This window comes from Ranitomeya variabilis, chromosome 1, assembly GCF_051348905.1.
Source record: "Ranitomeya variabilis isolate aRanVar5 chromosome 1, aRanVar5.hap1, whole genome shotgun sequence".
NCBI classification, from domain to species: Eukaryota; Metazoa; Chordata; class Amphibia; order Anura; family Dendrobatidae; genus Ranitomeya; species Ranitomeya variabilis.
Window position 1 is genome coordinate 1,060,493,314 of NC_135232.1, and position 20,100 is coordinate 1,060,513,413.

At 43.7% G+C, this 20,100-nt stretch overlaps 1 protein-coding gene across 5 annotated transcripts in view; it reads left to right on the forward strand.

Moving 5' to 3' along the window:
- The window catches only part of ATP8A1 (ATPase phospholipid transporting 8A1), a 263,767-nt gene that overhangs the window by 241,407 nt on the left and 2,260 nt on the right, over window positions 1-20,100 (forward strand). For all 5 annotated transcript variants that reach the window (XM_077279834.1, XM_077279833.1, XM_077279835.1 and 2 more), the window contains 3 exons: window positions 5,870-5,958; window positions 6,145-6,237; window positions 19,261-19,352. In XM_077279834.1, coding sequence (XP_077135949.1) covers window positions 5,870-5,958; window positions 6,145-6,237; window positions 19,261-19,352 — 274 coding nt within the window. The remainder of the gene's footprint in view (window positions 1-5,869; window positions 5,959-6,144; window positions 6,238-19,260; window positions 19,353-20,100) is intronic.

Genomic DNA, 20,100 nt, shown 5'->3' on the forward strand with positions numbered 1-20,100 from the left:
TTTGGATACCGTGTCAATTGCCTCCAGAAGTCTCATAATTGGTAAATTGTGTCCACCTGTGTGTACTGTAAATTGTTCTCAGTATATAAAGGCCATATTCACACGTTGCGTTTTTGCTGCTTTTTTCTGCAGGCATAACCTGTTCCCTTGGCAGCAAAGAATCTGCTTACAAAAAAGCAGGTTTTTGCTGCGGTTTTTGTTTAGCTATATTGTTCAGGATCCCAAAGTTCAGCTTCACTTCCAACACAGAAGCATGAACACAGGTCACCAATGCAAGACATATGTGAAACCATAAAACCATTTTTGGAAAAAGGGCAATTTGATCAAATTATTTAGTGGAAAAAGATTTTTATGTCTGAAAAAAAATGTGGCTATTCTGAACAAAAAAGTTAATGAAAAAACACTGGGGGGAGGTGAATTGGTCTGGAATAGTTTACATAAGACTTAGGCGGAGCATTGAGTTTGTAGGACACTGTTTACTTTCACACTTTGGTCTGCCAATGTTTACTTTGTTCACATCACTAATTTAAAGGGGTATTCCCATCTCCAAGATCCTATCCTAATATGTTGTAGGTGTAATAATAATAAATTCCTCAGATTAGAAATGTATTAGTTTTTCTGATTTGCTATGTCTCTTTCCTCATGTGCAGGGCATTGCAGGACCTTAGGTATCCATGGTTATGTCCACTGATGAACTGACAGTTTGCTAGTGGTCATAACCATGGATACCTCATTTCCTGCAATGCCCTGCACATGAGGAAAGCGACAGACAATCAGAAAAACTTCAAACATGACATGGCCATCCACCTAAACTGATGTGTCAAGCAAGGAGAGCACTAAGGCTACTTTCACACTGGCGTTAACTGCAATCCGTCACAATGCGTCGTTTTGCAGAAAAAACGCATCCTGCAAAAGTGCTTGCAGGATGCGTTTTTCCCCCATTGACTAACATTAGCGAAGCATTGCGATGGATTGCCACACGTCGCAACCGTCGTGAGACGGTTGTGCCGTGTTGTGGCGGTCCGCCGGGAGCAAAAAACGTTACATGTAACGTTTTTTGCTCCCGACGGTCCGCTTTTTCCGACCGCGCATGCGCGGCCGGAACTCCGCCCCCACCTCCCCGCACTTCCCCGCACCTCACAATGGGGCAGCGGATGCGCTGGAAAAATGCATCCGCTGCCCCCGTTGTGCGGCGGAGACAACGCTAACGTCGGTGACCTCAGCCCGACGTACTGCGACGGGCCGAGCCCGACGCTAGGGTGACAGTAGCCTAAGCGAAGCAGCCTAGAGGCCCATGGTCACTCGGGAGCAGCTGTAGCGATCCACAGCTCTGGTGGGAGAATCTGTCTGCAGGAGATCTATTTGTCATATTCTCCACATATTTGGCCTTTATTGAAGAGTAGCAAGAAGAAAGCCGTTTTTTAACCCCTTCACCCCCCGGAGCTTTTTCCGTGTTTTCGTTTTCCGCTCACCTCCTTCCCAGAGCCATAACTTTTTTATTTTTCCATCAATATGGCCATGTGAGGGCTTATTTTTTGCGGGACGAGATGTACTTTTGAACGACACCATTGGTTTTACCATGCCGTGTAACAGAAAACGGGAAAAAAATTCCAAGTGTGATGAAATTGCAAAAAAAGTGCAATCTCACACTTGTTTTTTGTTTGGCTTTTTTGCTAGGTTCACCAAATGCTAATACTAACCTGCCATTATGATTCTCCAGGTCAGTACGAGTTCATAGACACCTAACATGTCTAGGTTATTTTTTATCTAAGTGGTGAAAGAAAATTCCAAAGTTTGCTAAAAAAAAAAAAAAAAAAAAAAAAAAAAATTTGCCCGATTTTCCGATACCCGTAGCGTCTCCAATTTTCATGATCTGGGGTCAGGTGAGGGCTTATTTTTTGCGTGCCAAGCTGGCGTTTTTAATGATACCAGATTGGTGCAGATACGTTCTTTTGATCGCCCGTTATTTCATTTTAATGCAATGTCGCGGTGACCAAAAAAACGTTATTTTGGTGTTTTGATTTTTTTTCTTTCTACGCCATTTAGCGGTCAGGTTAATCCTTTGTTTTTATTGATAGATCGGGCGATTCTGAACGCGGCGATACCAAATATGTGTATGTTTGATTTTATTTAAATTGTTTTATTTTGATTGGGGCGAAAGGTGGGTGATTTGAACTTTTATATATTTTTTATTTTTTTTATATTTTTAAACACTTTTTTTTTTTTTTAATTTTGGCATGCTGCAATAGCCTCCATAGGAGGCTAGAAGCATGCACAACTCGATCGCCTCTGCTACATAGAGGTGAAGTACAGATCACCTCTATGTAGCAGAAATGCAGGGTTGCTTTGAACGCCGATCGCAGGGTGGCGCTCAAAGCAATCGGCCATCAACAACCATAGAGGTCTCAAGGAGACCTCTGGTTGTTATGGCAATGCACCGATGACCCCCGATCATGTGACGGGGGTCAGCGGTGCGAGCAATTCTGGCCGTGCGGCCGGGAGCGCTAGTTAAATGCCGCTGTCATCGCTTGACGGCGGCATTTAACTAGTTTAATGGGCGCGAGCGGATCGCGCTTCCGCTCGCGCACATGTCAGCTGTACAAAACATCTGACATGTCGCGGCTTTGAGGTGGGCTCACCGCCGGAGCCCACCTCAAAGCAGAGGATCTGCCAGCTGACGTACTATTCCGTCAGCTGGCAGAAAGGGGTTAAAGGGAACTTGTCACCCCCAAATTCGAAGATGAGCTAAGCCCACCGGCATCAGGGGCTTATCTACAGCACTCTGTAATGCTGTAGATAAGCCCCCGATGTATCCTGAAAGATGAAAAAGAGGTTAAATTATACTCACCCAGGGGCGGTCCCGCTGCGGTCCGGGCCCGATGGGCGTCGCGGTCCGGGGCCTCCCATCTTCTTACGATGTCGTCCTCTTGTATTCACGCTCCGGTGTACTTTGTCTGCCCTGTTGAGGGCAGAGCAAAGTACTGCAGTGCTCAGGCGCCGGGAAAGGTCAGAGAGGCCCAGCGCCTGCGCACTGCAGTACTTTGCTCTGCCCTCAACAGGGCAGACAAAGTGCGCCAGAGCCGCAGCGTGAAGTCCAGAAGAAGATGAAGATGGGAAGCCCCGGACCGCGACGCCCATAGGATCTCATTTTTCAGGTTACATCGGGGGGGCTTATCTACAGCATTACAGAATGCTGTAGATAAGCCCCTGATGCCGGTGGGCTTAGCTCATCTTTGAATTTGGGGGTGACAGGTTCCCTTTAAAGGAAGCCATAAGAAGTCATGTTTGCAGTTGTGAAAAGCCATGTAGGGGTAGCAGCTAGCATGTAGAAGGTGCTCTGGTCAGATGAGACCACAGTAGAAGTTTTCGTGCTAAATCCAAAACTCTGTGCTTGGAGGAAAACGAACACTGAACATCACCCTGTAAACGCAATCCCCACTGTCAAACATGGTGGCAGCATCATTATGTGGGGATGCATTTCTTCATTAGGGACAGGAAAATGGTCAGAGTTGATGGAAAGATGGAGCTAAATACAATTGTAATCCTGGAGGAAAACCTGTTAGAGGCTGCAAGAGACTTGAGTTTTAGGCATAGGGACTCATTCCACCATACCCTAAACATACTTCCAGAGCTACAATGGATGATTTAGGCTACTTTCACACATCAGTTTTTTTGTTTCAGGCACAATCTGGCCAATTTGTAAAAAACGGATCCGGCGCAAATTGTGAAAAACTGATGCACCGGATCCGTTTTTTAGCTGGATCCGGTGTTTTTTAATGCGCATGTATTTTTTGACTTCCTTGTTCCGGGGAAGAGGGGAGAGAGACCCCAGAAAAACTGCACGATTTGTATGGGAAATGCTTTGGAAACCGGATCCGGGCACCGGATTCATTGTTTCACACGTCCATTTCATGTATTTTTGACCGATACATTCACTGTGCGTTTTTTTCCGCCGGACAGAAAAACATTGTAGTGGACGTTTTCTCCGTCCGCCGGAAACGACTATTTGGACGGATCCAGAAAAAAACGGATGAAATGTCTGGCCATCAGGCACAATCCGGCGCTAATACAACTCTATGGGGAAAAAAAATGGATCCGGCATTAAAAAAAAAAAAAAAAAAAAATGGATTCGTTTTTTTTTCAAAAAATGCCGGATTGTGCCTGAAACAAAAAACCTGTTGTGTGAAAGCAGCCTTAGATCGAAGCATATTTGTGTGTGAATGGCCAAGTCACAGTCCAGACCTAAATCCCATTGAGAACCTGTAGCAAGACTTGAAAATTGCTGCTCACAAACACTCTCCATCCAGTCTCCCGGTGTCTGAACTGGTTTATTCTCTAGATGTGCGAATTTGAGCCTCTAAATGTGCAAAGCTGGTGGAGACATACCCCAAAAGACTTGCAGTTGTCTTACAAGATATTGACTTCGTGTATCATTTCCTTTACAAATACCAGTATTTCACAAATACTTTCTACTATGTGTTGGTATAGCACATAAAATCCAAATAAAAAAACATTTGTGGGTGTAATGTGAAAAAATGTGCAAAAGTTCACGGGCTATGAGTACTTTTTCAAGGCACTGTATGTAAGATGGCACCATTTTGCAGCAAAACTTAAAGGATGACTGTTTCACCGACATGATCTCTGTAATTGGTGCCATGTTTTTGTTGCAACAACACCACAGTGTCTGATTTTTCTTTTTTTAAAATTTTTCGTACACCCAAAAAACTATTGGTCCTTAATTATTTCAGGCTTTTAAAGTCTAGTTTCCGGGCCGCTTATGAATTCCCACAAGAGCCACTTTGGTGGCAGATTCCATTTGATTTCCGAAGAAAGAGGAAACTTGGCAAATCTCACACATTAGGAACAATTTGTAAACCACAGACCCCGTCTGACACAGCCCATCCTTAGAACAGGCTGCTCCTGTTTTCTGCCATTGTCTGAATGGCTGGAGTTTGCCATTTCCCAGCTTGACCAGCCTGTGTGTGTAGAGATGTGAAAAGTTACAAACAAAAATGGTTTCTACAGAATGTGGGGTGGATTTTTTTTTTCTCTTTTCTCCATCCGTTCGAAAGAAGAAGAAAATTCTTTTGGGATTTTACTTTCCCCACCACCCCTACTTGATCCAAAATATACAAAGAAGCCTTCTGTCCTAAACGCGGATGTCGGCTTTACATCTTTTAGGTTTGGATTAACTCGGCAATTGAACAATAAAAAAATCTGACAGGCTTTCAGATATGACGCAGGAAAAAAAAAAAACCTTCCCACCTCCCCCCAACCCATGTTCATTTACAAAGACTGGTGGCCTGAATAGTAACTCTGGACCATTCATAGTCAGCATTACAATGGTCTTATCGCTTCTTCTCCATTATACTTGCCGGAATTAGAAGCAAGGTAGCTGGAATCTCGGAAATCCTAAAGTGTTTCTGGAAAGTGCAGCTCGAGGGTCGGAGTGTCCGAAGGTAAACGCGTCGTTTCCATTAGATATTGTCTATCGCTTAATTTCCGATTATTCGCATTTCTTTTAGCTTTATAATGTGTACTATGCTCGTTTCCTATGTGTCGCTGGGGCAAATTCTGAAAATTCCTGGAAAATTAAGAGCTTAAACTCCGACAAGTTTAATCTCCAAATATTGGAAAAGATGTTGCAATTATGGCATGAATGATGATGTAAAAAGATGGATGATTATTGATAGGTGATAGAGGAAAAATATAGAAATAGTTGCTTCAGTGAGAGATGTGATGCGAAGTATCTTTCATTATGGAGATATATATTATAGGATGACTGTGTTTCGGGTGATATTTACATACAGATCGGTATAAAAGTTGTACTCGATGCCGCTCTTACACCGGCCGTATCTGTGTCTTGCAGGCAGATATGATGTTCAGCTCCGGTATATTCTGGATGGGTCTCTTATTCATTCCCATAACATCTTTGCTTTTTGACGTGTTTTATAAAGCGTAAGTATTGTTCTATTTTTTTTTTCTATTTACTTACCTTTATATCTTGATAATGTAGTAATAAGTCTAAATCATGCCAGAAGAGATTATAGTTTTCTTTGTGTTGTATTAATTTTTATCTTCATCTCTTCTATATGAAGATCTTTAATAATTTATGGTTTTGTTTTTGTTTTGTTTTTTTTAAAGTGTCAAAAGAACTAGTTTTAAAACTTTGGTTGATGAAGTCCAAGAACTTGAAGCCAAGTCCCAAGACCCCGGGGCTGTTGTACATGGGAAAAGGTAAATTATTTCTCCATAAATATGTGTGTTTATTAGTAATGTATTGCGACTTGTTAGTATAATAAAAGTATTAGATAACTATTTTAAGATATATATATAAGATATAATGTATTTTACTTCTGAGATTTTCTTGTGTATCACAATATTTATTTAGTTTTTTACAAGGCTTTCTTTGCTTTCTTTAATTTGTTTTACACAATGAAAATATTAACAATTAACAATCATTAGAATCCGTAAATATCATCGGTGTCCACAGTTTAATATCTGACCCTAGATCAATATTATGTACTTGCTCAGAAAAGAAGAAAAAAACACTAAAGAATCCTATCCATACACTTAATACATCCACAGTATTCCTTTAATTAAAGCATATTAACATGGCAGAACATTTGTAAGGATTACTACGTTCTTTTGAGTATTTATTTTAGAAATCCGTCCATAAGGAGAATGTAAAACACCTGTGTTTTAGTAAAAAAAAAATTTAGAAAAATGTGTACGACCAAATATATAACGCAAAGGCATAAAAGTCTGGCTCTTTATTAGTGTTAATTTGCGTTATCGGAGTCTGAATGTGAGACCCATTTGTTTATCAAGGGTATTGATGATGCAAGTAATGAAGGGACCTGATAACCCCCAAACCATAGTGTCTGGTGTTGTGTTGGTGATACCGGGGTCTCTGAAAGTGCGGCTTCATGCCGAAAATTAGAAAGCACAGGAAACACAAGTTTGTAAATAAATAAAAAAATATATATATATATATATATATATATATATAATTTGTTATATGTATCTTTCTATAAGTTTGTTAGAAACTAGGAAGCTAAATAGCTTCATTATATACTGTGTTAGAAATGGAGTTCTCAAACCTAAGTTAGACAGGTGCAATGTATCCAGCTACATTTATTAGTTTCTTTAGGCAACTGTTATTTTACCTTTGTATGTAATATTTGGGCAAAGTATAGGATGCCATAAATGAGGTGTTACTGAACTTTTTTTGTGTTTTTTTTTTTTTAAACATTCTGCAGTAATGAAATATTGGAGGTGCTGTTACCAGTGCGGTGCTTCCAACTTTAGAACTTTTTAGGTTTATCTGTACATTTTCTGTACTTTGGGAAGGATATGTAACGAACTGGCGCAGACTCATCCAATTAACCCCCCAAAGAGGTTAATTTATTTATTTTAACTGCACAGAGGTAACTTATGATGACAAAACGTATTCTAATATCAGCATAGCTTGAATGTATCCATTCATAGAACAAAAAAAGCTGTCTCCCCAAAGCGATGTCTCCAGTACCGCATGTTAGAACTACAGAGAATCCTGCAAGCCCATCGGTCAAAGCAGGCAAATTGTAATGAAAAGGAGAAAAGCGGAAACTCCGTAAAACTTGTAACTCTATTTAAATTCCTTTAACCCCTTCCTGACATGTGCTGTATATGTATTGCGCTGCATTCCCGCAAACCGCTGTACATATTCTTCCTGGCGATTGCGCGGGTACACGCTGACCACTGTCACGCTCAAGTGCGGATGTCAGCTCTATATGAGAGAGGAGCAACGCCCACGATCAGTGCTAGCACCGATCACAGGCGTTTAACCCCTCTGATGGTCTCCACAGTGACCCCAGGCCGAAAGATGGTAGGAAAAGTTGCTGTCCCATCCCGGGACAATGTAAAAAAAAAAAAAAACCTGTAAAAATATTTTTAAAAAAATCACAAAAAAAGAATAAAAAAAAGGAATCCAATAAATAAATGTATTTATATAAAAACAAAAATAAGCAATAAAAGTACACATATTTGGTATCGCCATCCGAAAAAACTGTCCCACTTGTTAACCCTTTGAATGAACACCATAAAAAAAGCAAAAAATGGTATCTCTGAAAACATCATCTTGTCTTGCAAAAAAAACCCGCCATATAGCTGCATCAGCGGAAAAATAAAGAAAGTTATAGCTCTCAGAATAAAGCGATGCAAAAATATTTTTTCTCTATAAAATAGTTTTTACTGTGTAAAAGCACCAAAACCTAAACAAAAATATAAATGTGACATCAATGTAATCGTACTGACCCAAAGAATAAAGCTGCCTTACCAATTTTTGCCACATGCGTAAAAAAAAAAAAAAACCTATTCCTGAATTGTTTTTTGCTTACTCTATCCCAAAAATCGGAATAGAAAGCGATCAAGATGTGTAATTTGCCCGAAAATGGTAGCAATAAAAACGTCAATTTGTCCCACAAAGAACAAGCCCTCACATGACTGTCAGCCAAAGTAAGCAAACATTATAGCTCTGAATATATGGGGATGAAAAAACCACAATAAAAAGCATATTTTCGTGTGTGACAGCAGCCAAACATAAAAAAAATATATAAATGTGGCATCGCTGTAATCGTACCGAACCGAAGAATAGTCATCTAATCACTTATACTGCACAAGGAACGGCGTAAAAGAATAAAATCACGTCTGTTGATTTGTTCATTCTGCCTACCAAAGATCGCAGTAAGGCTCTGATGACATTTATCCTGTGCTCTACTCTGAGTGCTTACATCGGGGTTTCTGTGTAAATCTCTGTAATATGTCATTCAGAAGGAACCCCCAGCAGAAAATTCCCTATAATGAGCCAAATGTAGGCACTATGGACGCAGTCTGGCCTGTGATCCAGCGATGTCCGTCTTTTTAGACATGCATAAAAGCGCAGTCAACCACAGTTTTGTGGACCTCTGAAAAGGACACTGCTGAACAGAGGCCAGATGGAGTCCAGAATAATTCTGCTGCCTCATTATAGTGAATTGATCCCTCAGGGGTTTCAACTGAATCACTTTACTTGGAGATTTAAATGGAAACCCCAATGTACAGTACAGACCAAAAGTTTGAACACACCTTCTCATTTAACCCCTTCATGACCTTGGGATTTTCCGTTTTTCCGTGTTCGTTTTTTTGCTCCCCTTCTTCCCAGAGCCATAACTTTTTTATTTATCGGTCGTCCATGACAGCACTACGGAGAGAGGGGATCCGCCCTTCAGGAACAGGAAACCTACAGATACATAAGGGCGGCACCTCTCCCACGCATCAGTTGGTTTCCTGTTCCTGGAGGACAGGATTCCCTGCAGATACGACTTCGTTTCTCCTATCAATACCCAGGCCGGCTGTCCGACCCAGGTAGCGAGGGGGTCTCCTACCTCGGGCAGTGCGGGTCCCTGGAAGCGCCACGGTGGGTCCGGGTAGGGCTCCACGACAGTGAGCGGTGCAGTGTGGAGCGACGTCCGGAGGAGGTCCATCCCCAGTGGTCAGCAGGTGAGTATGTCCCCCCCCCGGGGTCCGCTCTCCCCCCTGGGCCTCGGTCTTCCCCACTCTGATCCCCGTCGGTGCGGTGCAGCGCGGCGTCCTGTGTGCTCCTTTTGATTCGGGACCGGAGCTGGGGGTCGGACGCCGGCCTCTGCCGCGGTCACCGCTGGGCTGCGGCCGTGGAAGCGGCGGTGGCGTAGCGGGGGGGCGGCTGGATGGTCCGGCGGCACCGTTCCCCAGCTTCCGGGCACGTTTCTGAGCGTTCTGCCTGAAACCGGAAGTGACGTGCAGGGGGCGGGGCCAAAACCGGAAGTCAAACGCCGGCCGGTTTTTTTCTAAAAACGCCGCTGTCCTGCATGCGGCGGGGGCGGGGGAGGGGGGCGTTTGGGTGCAGGGGGGGGTGGAGCAGTCACCTGCAAGTCGGGGGGGTGGATTTGGCCACACACCTGCACTGATTCCGGATCCGGGGGAGGGCTATTTATAGCCAAACAGAATGCTGCAGCACTGCTTGTGAGCCCATCTGCAGCTATGGATGAGCCGGAAGCTGCCGTCGGTCTGCTGGAGCAGGAGCAGGATGGATCCTCGGAGAAGTCCCATGCGAACCCCCAGCTGAAGACCCGCGGACGCAGTAACCAGACCAGTCGCAGATCTAAGCAGAAGGATCTGGACCGACCCCCCAGTAATCCGGTACCTACCGCTACTGCCTGGGTAAGAGATCTTCGTGAATGTACCCTGATGCAGTCTTTTCCTATGTTTATTTCCGTAGGGGAAAAAAAGCGCTGGTAAATCAAAAAACAAGGAGTGCGCGCTATGCGCTTGCCCTTTGCCAGACGCCTACCCTAAGAGACTTTGTCAGTCGTGTGTACGGCAGACGGTAGGAAATAAATTGATGGGAACACTGATAGCGGTAGCGCCAGATAAATTACATAGCCTTTTTCTCCGCTCCCATAGGTGGCGGAAGAGTCTCCTGATTTCACATCAAGCCTTAGGGAGATTATCAGGAAGGAGGTGAAAGATTCCCTGAAATCCCTGTCCCGGGGGGAGTCTTCAAAAAGAAGAAGGGAGCCTAGCGCCTCAGAGTCGGAGTTGTCCGCTGGCCCTAGTAGGGAGAATGAGTCAGACGCCTCTGTCTCCTCAGCGTCCTCTTCGGAAGAGGAGTCTAACCGGTTCTGTTTCCCATTGGACCAAATGGACAAACTTATTAAGTCAGTTAGATCCACCATGGGGGTGGCTGATGAAAGGCCAGAACTCTCTACACAGGACCTAATGTTTGGCGGTCTAGACCCTAAAAAACGTAGGTCTTTTCCGCTCAATGACAAGGTCCAGAACCTCATCAAAAGGGAATGGAAAAAACCGGAGAAGAAAGGCTCTTTTCCACCTGCCTTTAAACGCAGATATCCCTTTGAGGACCCCATGGTGAATACATGGGATAAGGCGCCGAAATTGGACGCAGCGGTGTCGAAGGCGTCTAAAAAATCATCTATCCCCTTCGACGACATGGCTTCCCTAAAGGACCCTCTCGATAAGAAGGCTGACTCATTCCTTAAAGGGACATGGGAGATGTCGGCGGGTGCCCTGAGACCTGCTGTAGCGGCGACATGTGCAGCCAGATCGATGATGGTCTGGCTGGATCAGCTAGGGTCTAAGTTGGAAGGCGGTGTTTCCAGAGACTCTATGTTGAAATTCCTGCCAACAATTCAGAATGCCGCTGCCTTTCTCGCGGACGCATCTGCGGATTCGGCAAGAATGGCGGCTAGGGCGGCCGGACTATCAAACGCAGCACGCAGGGCCCTATGGCTGAAATGTTGGCCAGGTGACCTTCAATCCAGATCCCGTCTGTGCTCTATCCCATGCGAAGGGGAATACCTGTTTGGTCCAGTCCTAGACGAACTGCTGGAGAAAGCTGGAGACGAGAAGAAAAAGTTTCCCAATCTACCAGCTACCTCTTACAGGCGTCCCTTCACAGGGAAAAGATTCTTTCGGAGGAGACCAGCCAGAGACCAGAGCAGATGGGATGAGAAAAAGAAGAAAGGTACTGGATTTATGTTTGGAGGTGGAGGACGTCAGGAGCCATCCCGTGAGGTCAAAAAACCACCCCAATGACTAGTCGCCCCGGTGGGAGGTAGACTATCTGCCTTCTACCCGGCCTGGTCCAAAATCTCCAGTAGTGATTGGATTTTGGGGTTAATAGCTACGGGTCTGCGGCTAGAGTTCTCCTCCATCCCTCAGAACTTCTTCAGAGTTACCCCACTCGGGTCCTCTCCAGCAGAACAGGCGGCCCTGGAAGCAGAAGTTCACGACCTGCTCAGTAAGAATGTCCTGTCAGAGGTTCCGGAAGGAGAACAGGGTAGAGGATTCTACTCTCCTCTATTTCTAATAAGTAAACCTGATGGCTCCTTCAGAACAATTATTAACCTTAGGGCTCTTAATAATTTCCTGACCGTCCAATCATTTAAGATGGAAACTATTAACACCGCAATAAAGCTGCTGTTTAAAAACTGCTTTATGGTAGTATTGGATTTGAAGGACGCCTATTACCATATCCCCATTTATGCAGGTCACCAACGATACCTGAGGGTGGCGGTAAGGTTGGATGGGGTAATCAGACACTTGCAGTATAGGGCCCTCCCCTTTGGTATATCGGTCGCCCCTCGAGTGTTTACCAAAGTTATGGCGGAGGTTATGGCTCACTTGCATGAGTCCAACATTCTAATAATCCCCTACCTGGACGATCTCCTTATCGTAGGTAAAACGGCGGATCACTGTCTGGAACAGTTACATAAAGTGATGTCTGCTCTGGAGCGTCTGGGGTGGATGCTAAATGTCAAAAAATCACGCTTACAGCCCATGACGGTGCAGCGATTTTTAGGCCTGACCCTGGATTCCCAGGTTCAGGAATGCCGTTTGCCTCAAGAGAAAATTGATCACCTGCACCTTCAGGTGCTGAATGCCTCTAAAAACCCCACCATGTCCCTTAGAAGAGCCATGTCTCTGTTGGGCTCTCTCTCGTCCTGTATTCCAGCGGTCCGATGGGCCCAGTATCATACGAGGATACTTCAGGGCGAGGTGCTGTTACAACAAAAAAGGTTGGGGGGATGTCTGGAGAGCCTGATGACCCTATCCCAAGACGCTATTATATCCCTCGGATGGTGGCTAGTCCAAGAGAACCTGTCCACAGGGGTCCCCTGGGAATATAATGTAACTCGTATAGTCACCTCGGACGCTAGCCCTTCTGGATGGGGGGCTCACATGGGGGATACATTGATCCAGGGGCTTTGGGATCAGGATCAGATAGAAATGTCTTCCAACCTAAAGGAGTTAACGGCTGTGGAACAGGCAGTTAAATCACTCCTTGTCTATCTACAGGGCCACCACGTGCGGGTATTCTCGGACAATCGGGTCGCCGTGGCATACATAAATCACCAAGGCGGGACTCGTTCCAAATCCCTAATGTGCGTAGCAGATCGTCTATTCCATCTAGCAGAGCAACATCTTCTCTCATTGACGGCTCTTCACATAAGAGGGGCAGAAAACACTACAGCGGATTTCTTAAGCCGCAACACATTGAGGCAGGGGGAGTGGTCCCTGAACGACTCCATCTTCAACCTCATCGTGGAAAGATGGGGTCAACCAGAAATAGACCTGTTTGCCACAAAAGAAAACAGGAAAGTGGCACAATTCTGCTCTCTCAACCCCAGAGAAAATCCTCTGTCAGTAGACGCCCTCCTCATAGACTGGAACTTCAGGCTAGCCTACGCCTTTCCTCCCCTGTCTCTACTTCCTCTGGTGGTGAGGAAAATCAGGAAGGACAAAGCCACAGTGATAATAATTGCCCCCTTCTGGCCCAGAAGGACGTGGTTTCCATGCCTGAGGGCTATGTCGATATCCGACCCATGGGTCTTGCCAGACATCCCGGATCTCCTGTCCCAGGGCCCAGTCTACCATCCTCGGGCGGTTGGCCTTCATCTGACGGCGTGGATTTTGAGCGGGCGCTGTTAAAGGATAGGGGGTTCTCTCCGGGCCTCATTAACACTACTGAAGAGCAGAAAAATAATCACCACAAAGATTTATGTTAGGATCTGGAAGAGGTTCCTTCAAAACTCGGGGGTAATAGCTGGTCAGTCAATACCAATAGACCAGATTTTAGAATTCTTACAGAAAGGGTTAGATATGGGGTTATCCCCAAATACACTTAAAGTGCAGGTATCAGCCTTAGGGGCCCTCTTTGGCTGCAACATTGCTGAGAATCACTGGGTCAGCAGATTCATCAGAGCGACAAAACGGTCCAGGCCAATGGTGAAGAATAGGGTCATGCCATGGGACCTGAACCTAGTCCTCTCAGCCATGACAGAGGCCCCATTTGAGCCAATTGCATCAGCCTCTATTAAAAATGTATCACTTAAAGTAGCCTTCCTGGTGGCCCTAACATCGGCGCGTAGGATAGGCGACATCCAAGCATTATCCAGGGTTCCCCCTTACATGCAGCTTAGGGATGATAGAGTGATACTATCCCCTGATCCAGCATATCTTCCTAAAGTAGTGTCCAGGTTCCACAGAACACAGGAAATAGTTCTTCCATCCTTCCTCCCCAATCCTACTAACGATAAGGAAAGGAAGCTACACACTTTAGATGTAAAAAGATGTATCCTGGAATATCTGGCAGTAACTGATCCCTGGAAGATAGATAACGCCCTATTCGTGTCCTATCAGGGTAGTAGGAAGGGTCACAGGGCATCAAAATCTACTTTAGCTAGATGGATCAGGGAGGCTATCTCGCTGGCATACATCTCAAAGGGCAAGCCGGCGCCTGAAGGTCTGAAAGCGCATTCCACTAGAGCTATGGCGGCTTCGTGGGCGGAAAGATTGGAGGTGTCGATCGACCAAATTTGTAAGGCTGCTACTTGGTCTTCTCCACACACATTCTATAACCATTATAGATTGAACTTGGGTGCCTCTTCTGACCTTTCGTTTGGTGTAAGGGTGCTGCAAGCTGTAGTCCCTCCCTAGTTAGTTACTCTCTGTAATTCTCTCCGTAGTGCTGTCATGGACGACCGATAAAGTCTTAGTTACTCACCGGTTAACGGTGTTTTTCGGAGTCCATGACAGCACCTGTACATACCCTCCCGTCTTCTTAAGTTCTGGGTGTACACCTCTTCCTTTATTTATATAATTCACGGGTAGTGAATAGTTAGTTATTTGTATCATTGTTTATTATGTATGCTATTAACCTTGGTGGTCCTCTTGTGCTCTGTAAACCAACTGATGCGTGGGAGAGGTGCCGCCCTTATGTATCTGTAGGTTTCCTGTTCCTGAAGGGCGGATCCCCTCTCTCCGTAGTGCTGTCATGGACTCCGAAAAACACCGTTAACCGGTGAGTAACTAAGACTTTTTCCGTCAATATGGCCATGTGAGGGCTTATTTTTTGCAAAACAAGTTGTACTTTTGAACCACATCATTGGTTTTAGCATGTCGTGTACTAGAAAACGGGAGAAAAATTCCAAGTGCGGTGAAATTGCAAAAAAAGTGCAATCCCACACTTGTTTTTTGATTGGCTTTTTTACTAGGTTTACTAAATGCTAAAACTGACCTGCCATTATGATTCTCCAGGTCATTACGATTTCATAGACACCAAAGATGTCTAGGTTCTCTTTTATCTAAGTAGTGATAAAAAATTCCAAACTTTGCTAAAAAAATTGTGCCATTTTCCGATACCCGTAGTGTCTCCATTTTTCATGATCTTGGGTTGGGTGAGGGCTTACTTTTTGCGTGCTGAGCTGGCGTTTTTAATGATACCATTTCGGTGCAGATATGTTCTTTTGATCGCCCGTTATTGCATTTTAATGCAATGTCGCGGCGACCAAAAAAAAACCTAATTCTGGCATTTCAAATTTTTTTCTCGCTACGCCGTTTAGCGATCAGGTTAATCCTTTTTTTTATTGATAGATCGGGCGATTCTGAACGCGGCGATACCAAATATGTGTAGGTTTGATTTATTTATTTTTTTATTGATCTATTTTGAATGGGGCGAAAGGGGGGTGATTTAAACTGTTATATTTTTTTTCTTATTTTTTTAACTTTTTTTTTCTTTTTACTTTTGCCAAGCTTCAATAGCCCATGGGAGGCTAGAAGCTGGCATAATACGATTGGCTCTGCTACATATAAGCGATCATCAGATCGCTGCTATGCAGCAGAAATGCAGGTGTGCTATGAGCGCCGACCACAGGGGGGCGCTCACAGCAGGCCGGCATCAGTAACCATAGAGGTCTCAAGGACCTCGGGTTACCATTCTGACGCATCACTGACCCCCGATCATGTGATGGGGGTCAGCGATGCGCTCATTTCCAGCCGCCCGGCCGGAAGCGCCAGTTAAATGCCGCTGTCAGCGTTTGACAGCGGCATTTATCTAGTTAATAGTTAACTATTAACTAGGCCCTTTTGCCTTCACTCTGCGGTCCAGCTCACCCCAAACCATCTCGATTGGGGTCAGGTCTGGTGACTATCATTTATTTTTCAACAGGACAATGACCCCAAACACACCTCCAGGCTGTGTAAGGGCTATTTGACCAAGAAGAGTGATGGGGTGCTACGCCAGATGACTTGGCCTCCACAGTCACCAGACCTGACCCCAATCGAGATGGTTTGGGGTGGGCTGGACCGCAGAGTGAAGGCAAAAGGGCCAACGAGTGCTAAGCATCTCTGGGAACTCTTTCAAGATTGTTGAAAGACCGTCCCCGGTGACTACCTCTTGAAGCTCAGCAAGAGAATGCCAAGAGTGTGCAAAGCTGTCATCAAAGCAAAAGGTGGCTACTTTGAAGAACCTAGAATATAAGACATAACAAAAGTGTGAAACAACTGGTATTAAGTATATAATTCCACATGTGTTAATTCATAGTTTTGATGCCTTCAGTGTGAATGTACAATTTTCATAGTCATGAAAATACAAAAAAAACTTTAAATGAGGTGTGTCCAAACTTTTGGTCTCTACTGTAAGTGCTCAGCGTAGCACACCGAATAAATGTGATCCCAAATGTTATGTAAAATGTTCCCAATAAAAGCTTCAAGTCAACCCACAAAAAAAGAGTAAGTCCCCACTCAGATACATCATCTGTTAACGGAAATATAGGGAGCTTCAATGTTACTGGTAGTACGAAGGCTCTGGAAAGGTGAAAAGGCTCCTCACCCTTCGCCCCCACCCAAAAGAAATTCAACAAATGATGCACTCCCAAATCCAAATGTCCCTTCTGAGCTCCAGTGTGCCTGAACTACATTTAGAATCCACACGTTTGGCATTCCTGTAGCGATGAGTCCGTCTAATTTACAGGTACATATCTCCAGAAGCTTTAGATGGACACTACAATGGCAGTTTGCACTTTTCACTCCGCAACATCCACTGCTGCTTTTTTCTGGAAAACACCCTTGCAGTCAAAATCGTCACTACACCTGTAGATAAATTCCCAAAAGGGTATAATTTCCATAATGGGGTCACTTGAGGAGGATTCTCCTTTTCTTGCACTTAGGGGCTCTGTATATTATGGAGATGGCAAACTATTCTAGGAATATCTGTGCTCCAGGAGTCAAATAGCACTCAGTCTCTCCCGAGTCTCGCAGTGTGGCTAAGCCGTACTGTACAGCCACATATATGGGGTATTTCTACATTCAGCAGAAATTATGGGCCAAATTTTGGTTCCATTTTTACCCATTTCTTAGTGTCAAAATTTAAAATGTTGGGCTAAAACAACATTTTGGTTGTAAAAATGTTATTATTTTTTCTTCACTGCCCAATGGTAAAAAATTCTGTGAAGCACCTAAACTGTCGATATGATTACTGAGCCCCTAGATGAATTCATTGAGAAGAGTAGTTTGTAAAACTGCCTTCACTTTTGGGGGGATTCTGCTGTTCTGGCACTTAAGGCGCTCTGCCACTGTGACATGGCACCCTGAAACCAGTCCAGCAAAATCTGAACTCCAATATGGCACTTCTTCCCTACTGAGCTTTGCACTGTGCCTCAAAAGTAGTTTTCGACCGCATATGGGGTATCCGTGTATTCAGGAGTACTTAAACATCAAATTTTGTGATCCATTTTCTCCTGCTAGCCTTGTGAAAATGAAAACATTTGGAGCTTAAACAACATTTTTTTTTCATTTTCACAGATCAACGTTGTAAAACTCTGTGAAGCACTTGTTCGTTCAAGGTGCTCGCCACACGTCTAGACTAATTCCTTGAGCAGTCTAGTTTCCAAAATGAGTTCATTTGTGGGGGGCGTTTGCACTGTTTAAGCACATCAGGGGCTCTCAAAAAGCGACATGGCGTCTGCTAATGATTCCAGACAATTTTACGCTCCAAAAGTCAAATGGCGCTCCTTTCCTTCCAAGCCCTGTCGTGCACCCAAACAGTAGTTTTCCCCCACATATGGGGTATTGGCATACTCAGGAGAAATCTCACAACAAATTGTAGGTTTCATTTTCTCCTGTTAACCTTGTGAAAAGAAAAAAACTGGGCTAAAACTAAATTTGTGAGAAAAATGTGATCTTTTATTTTCATAGCTTTGTTATAAATGTTTGTGAAGCACCTAAGGGTTCAAGGTGCTCACCACACATCTAGACACATTCCTTGAGGGGTCTGGTTCCCAAAATGGGGTCGCTTGGGGATTTCCACTGTTTAGGCACATCAGGGGCTCTCCAAACACCGCATGGAGTCCGCTAATGATTCTTGCAAGTCTTGTTGTGCTCCCAAACAGTAGTTTTCCCCCACATGTGAGCTATTGGCCTAGTCAGACAAAATTGCACAACAAATATTGGGGTCCATTTTCTCCTATTACCCTTGTAAAAATAAAAAAATTGGGGATAAATAACATTTTTGTGGAAAAAGGTTAAAAAATGTTAATTTTTTCCTTCCACATTGCTTCAGTTCCTGTGAAGCACCTGAAGGGTTAATAAACTTCTTGAATGTGGTATTGAGTACCCTGAGGGGTGCTGTTTTTAGAATTATGTCACTTTTGGGGTATTTTCTGTCAGATAGGCACCTCTATGTCACTTGAAATGTGATGTGGCTCCTAAAAAAAAAAAAAAAGTTTTTGTAAACTTTGTTGTAAAAATGAGAATTCGCTGGTCAACTTATAACTCTTCTAACTTTGTAACAAAAAATACTTCAAAAATTGTGCTGATGTAAAGTAGAAATGTTATTTATTAACCATCTCGTGTGATATATCTCTGATTTAGAGGCATAAGAATTAAGTTTGTTGAAGTGTTCTAGAGTTCATACCACACTGGTCAGAATTGTAAAATTTGGAATGGTCAGGAAGGTGAAAACAGGCATCAGGGTGAAGGAGTAAAAGATCGTCAATAAAAAAGCAGAAGAAATGTTGATTCATTTCGACGAATCCGTCTTAATCGTAACATGTTTTTTCCTCTGCGTTGGTATAACCATCTTATAGAACTTAAAGTTACAAATTGTAAGGAGTTTCCAGCTTTTTTCTTTCTCATATGCGTTCTGTTACCAAGGTTTGTCACTGCTCCAATAAATTACGGCAATTTCGGCACCAGGAAGAGCTATGATTTGCTGAATGCAGCAACGCAATAAAATATTGACGCATTATAAACGCACCTTACTTTATTCCGCCTTCTCTCGTGGGAGCTGGAGACTGTATTTAGAATGAAAATGTATTTACACCTCATTTAAATTCTTCTGCCAAAATCTTTTTATTTATTCTTGTTTTTCATGATTGCAACTTTTTTGTGTGTCCACAGTTTAACAGAGCGGGCGCAGCTGCTGAAAAATGTTTTCAAGAAGAACACAGTCAACATGTATCGTTCAGAGTCTGTACAACAAAACCTGCTGCGTGAGTACTCGTCTGCTATATGTAGAGCGGCCCACACTGTAGGAACTTTTGTTTTTTTTGGACTATTTTTAAGTTGGGTAAATATCTTGGAAGGAGTAGTAGTGCACCTGTATAGCTTCCCATAGAGATATTGGCAGATGATCCCACAGAAATGACTTTTAAAAAAAAAAAAAAAAAGTCGCCCAGATGAGACAAACCTCCAACACCTTACTAACCGTCAACACCTTACTGACGTGTGATGTTCTTCACTCGTTGAGGTAAGGCTTATGGAGAAGAACAAGGAGCTGAACCTGCTTGATACATAGTCATTGCAGTAGGCACCGGCTATCAAAGCTTCCTCCAATTTGCCACAGTTTAACCACTGTCCATCTCGAACAGCAGGATTTAAGTAGAATGCTTTCATCTTGTAACCGTTCTCCAACACTGTAGTATTGCAGAATATGGAACAAGTGATCACAGGTTCAGTTCTTCGAGGGGGCCTTAAAAGTAAAGTAAAAAGTAACGTTTTTAGTATTTTTTTTTTTTTTAAAGTTGGAATCACTTTTTTTTTTCCCAGTTCAAATATAAAGAATTAAAAAAATAAACCTATTACTGTAGTCTCTGCACCTCTCCCCAAAAGATGGAACCAATAAAAATGTCAGCTCGCCACACCCTTCATTGATGGAAAAATGGGAAAAAAATAAAAATTACGCAACTCACAAAATTGACGCAAGCCAAACATTTTTACTTACAAATTTCATAATTTTTT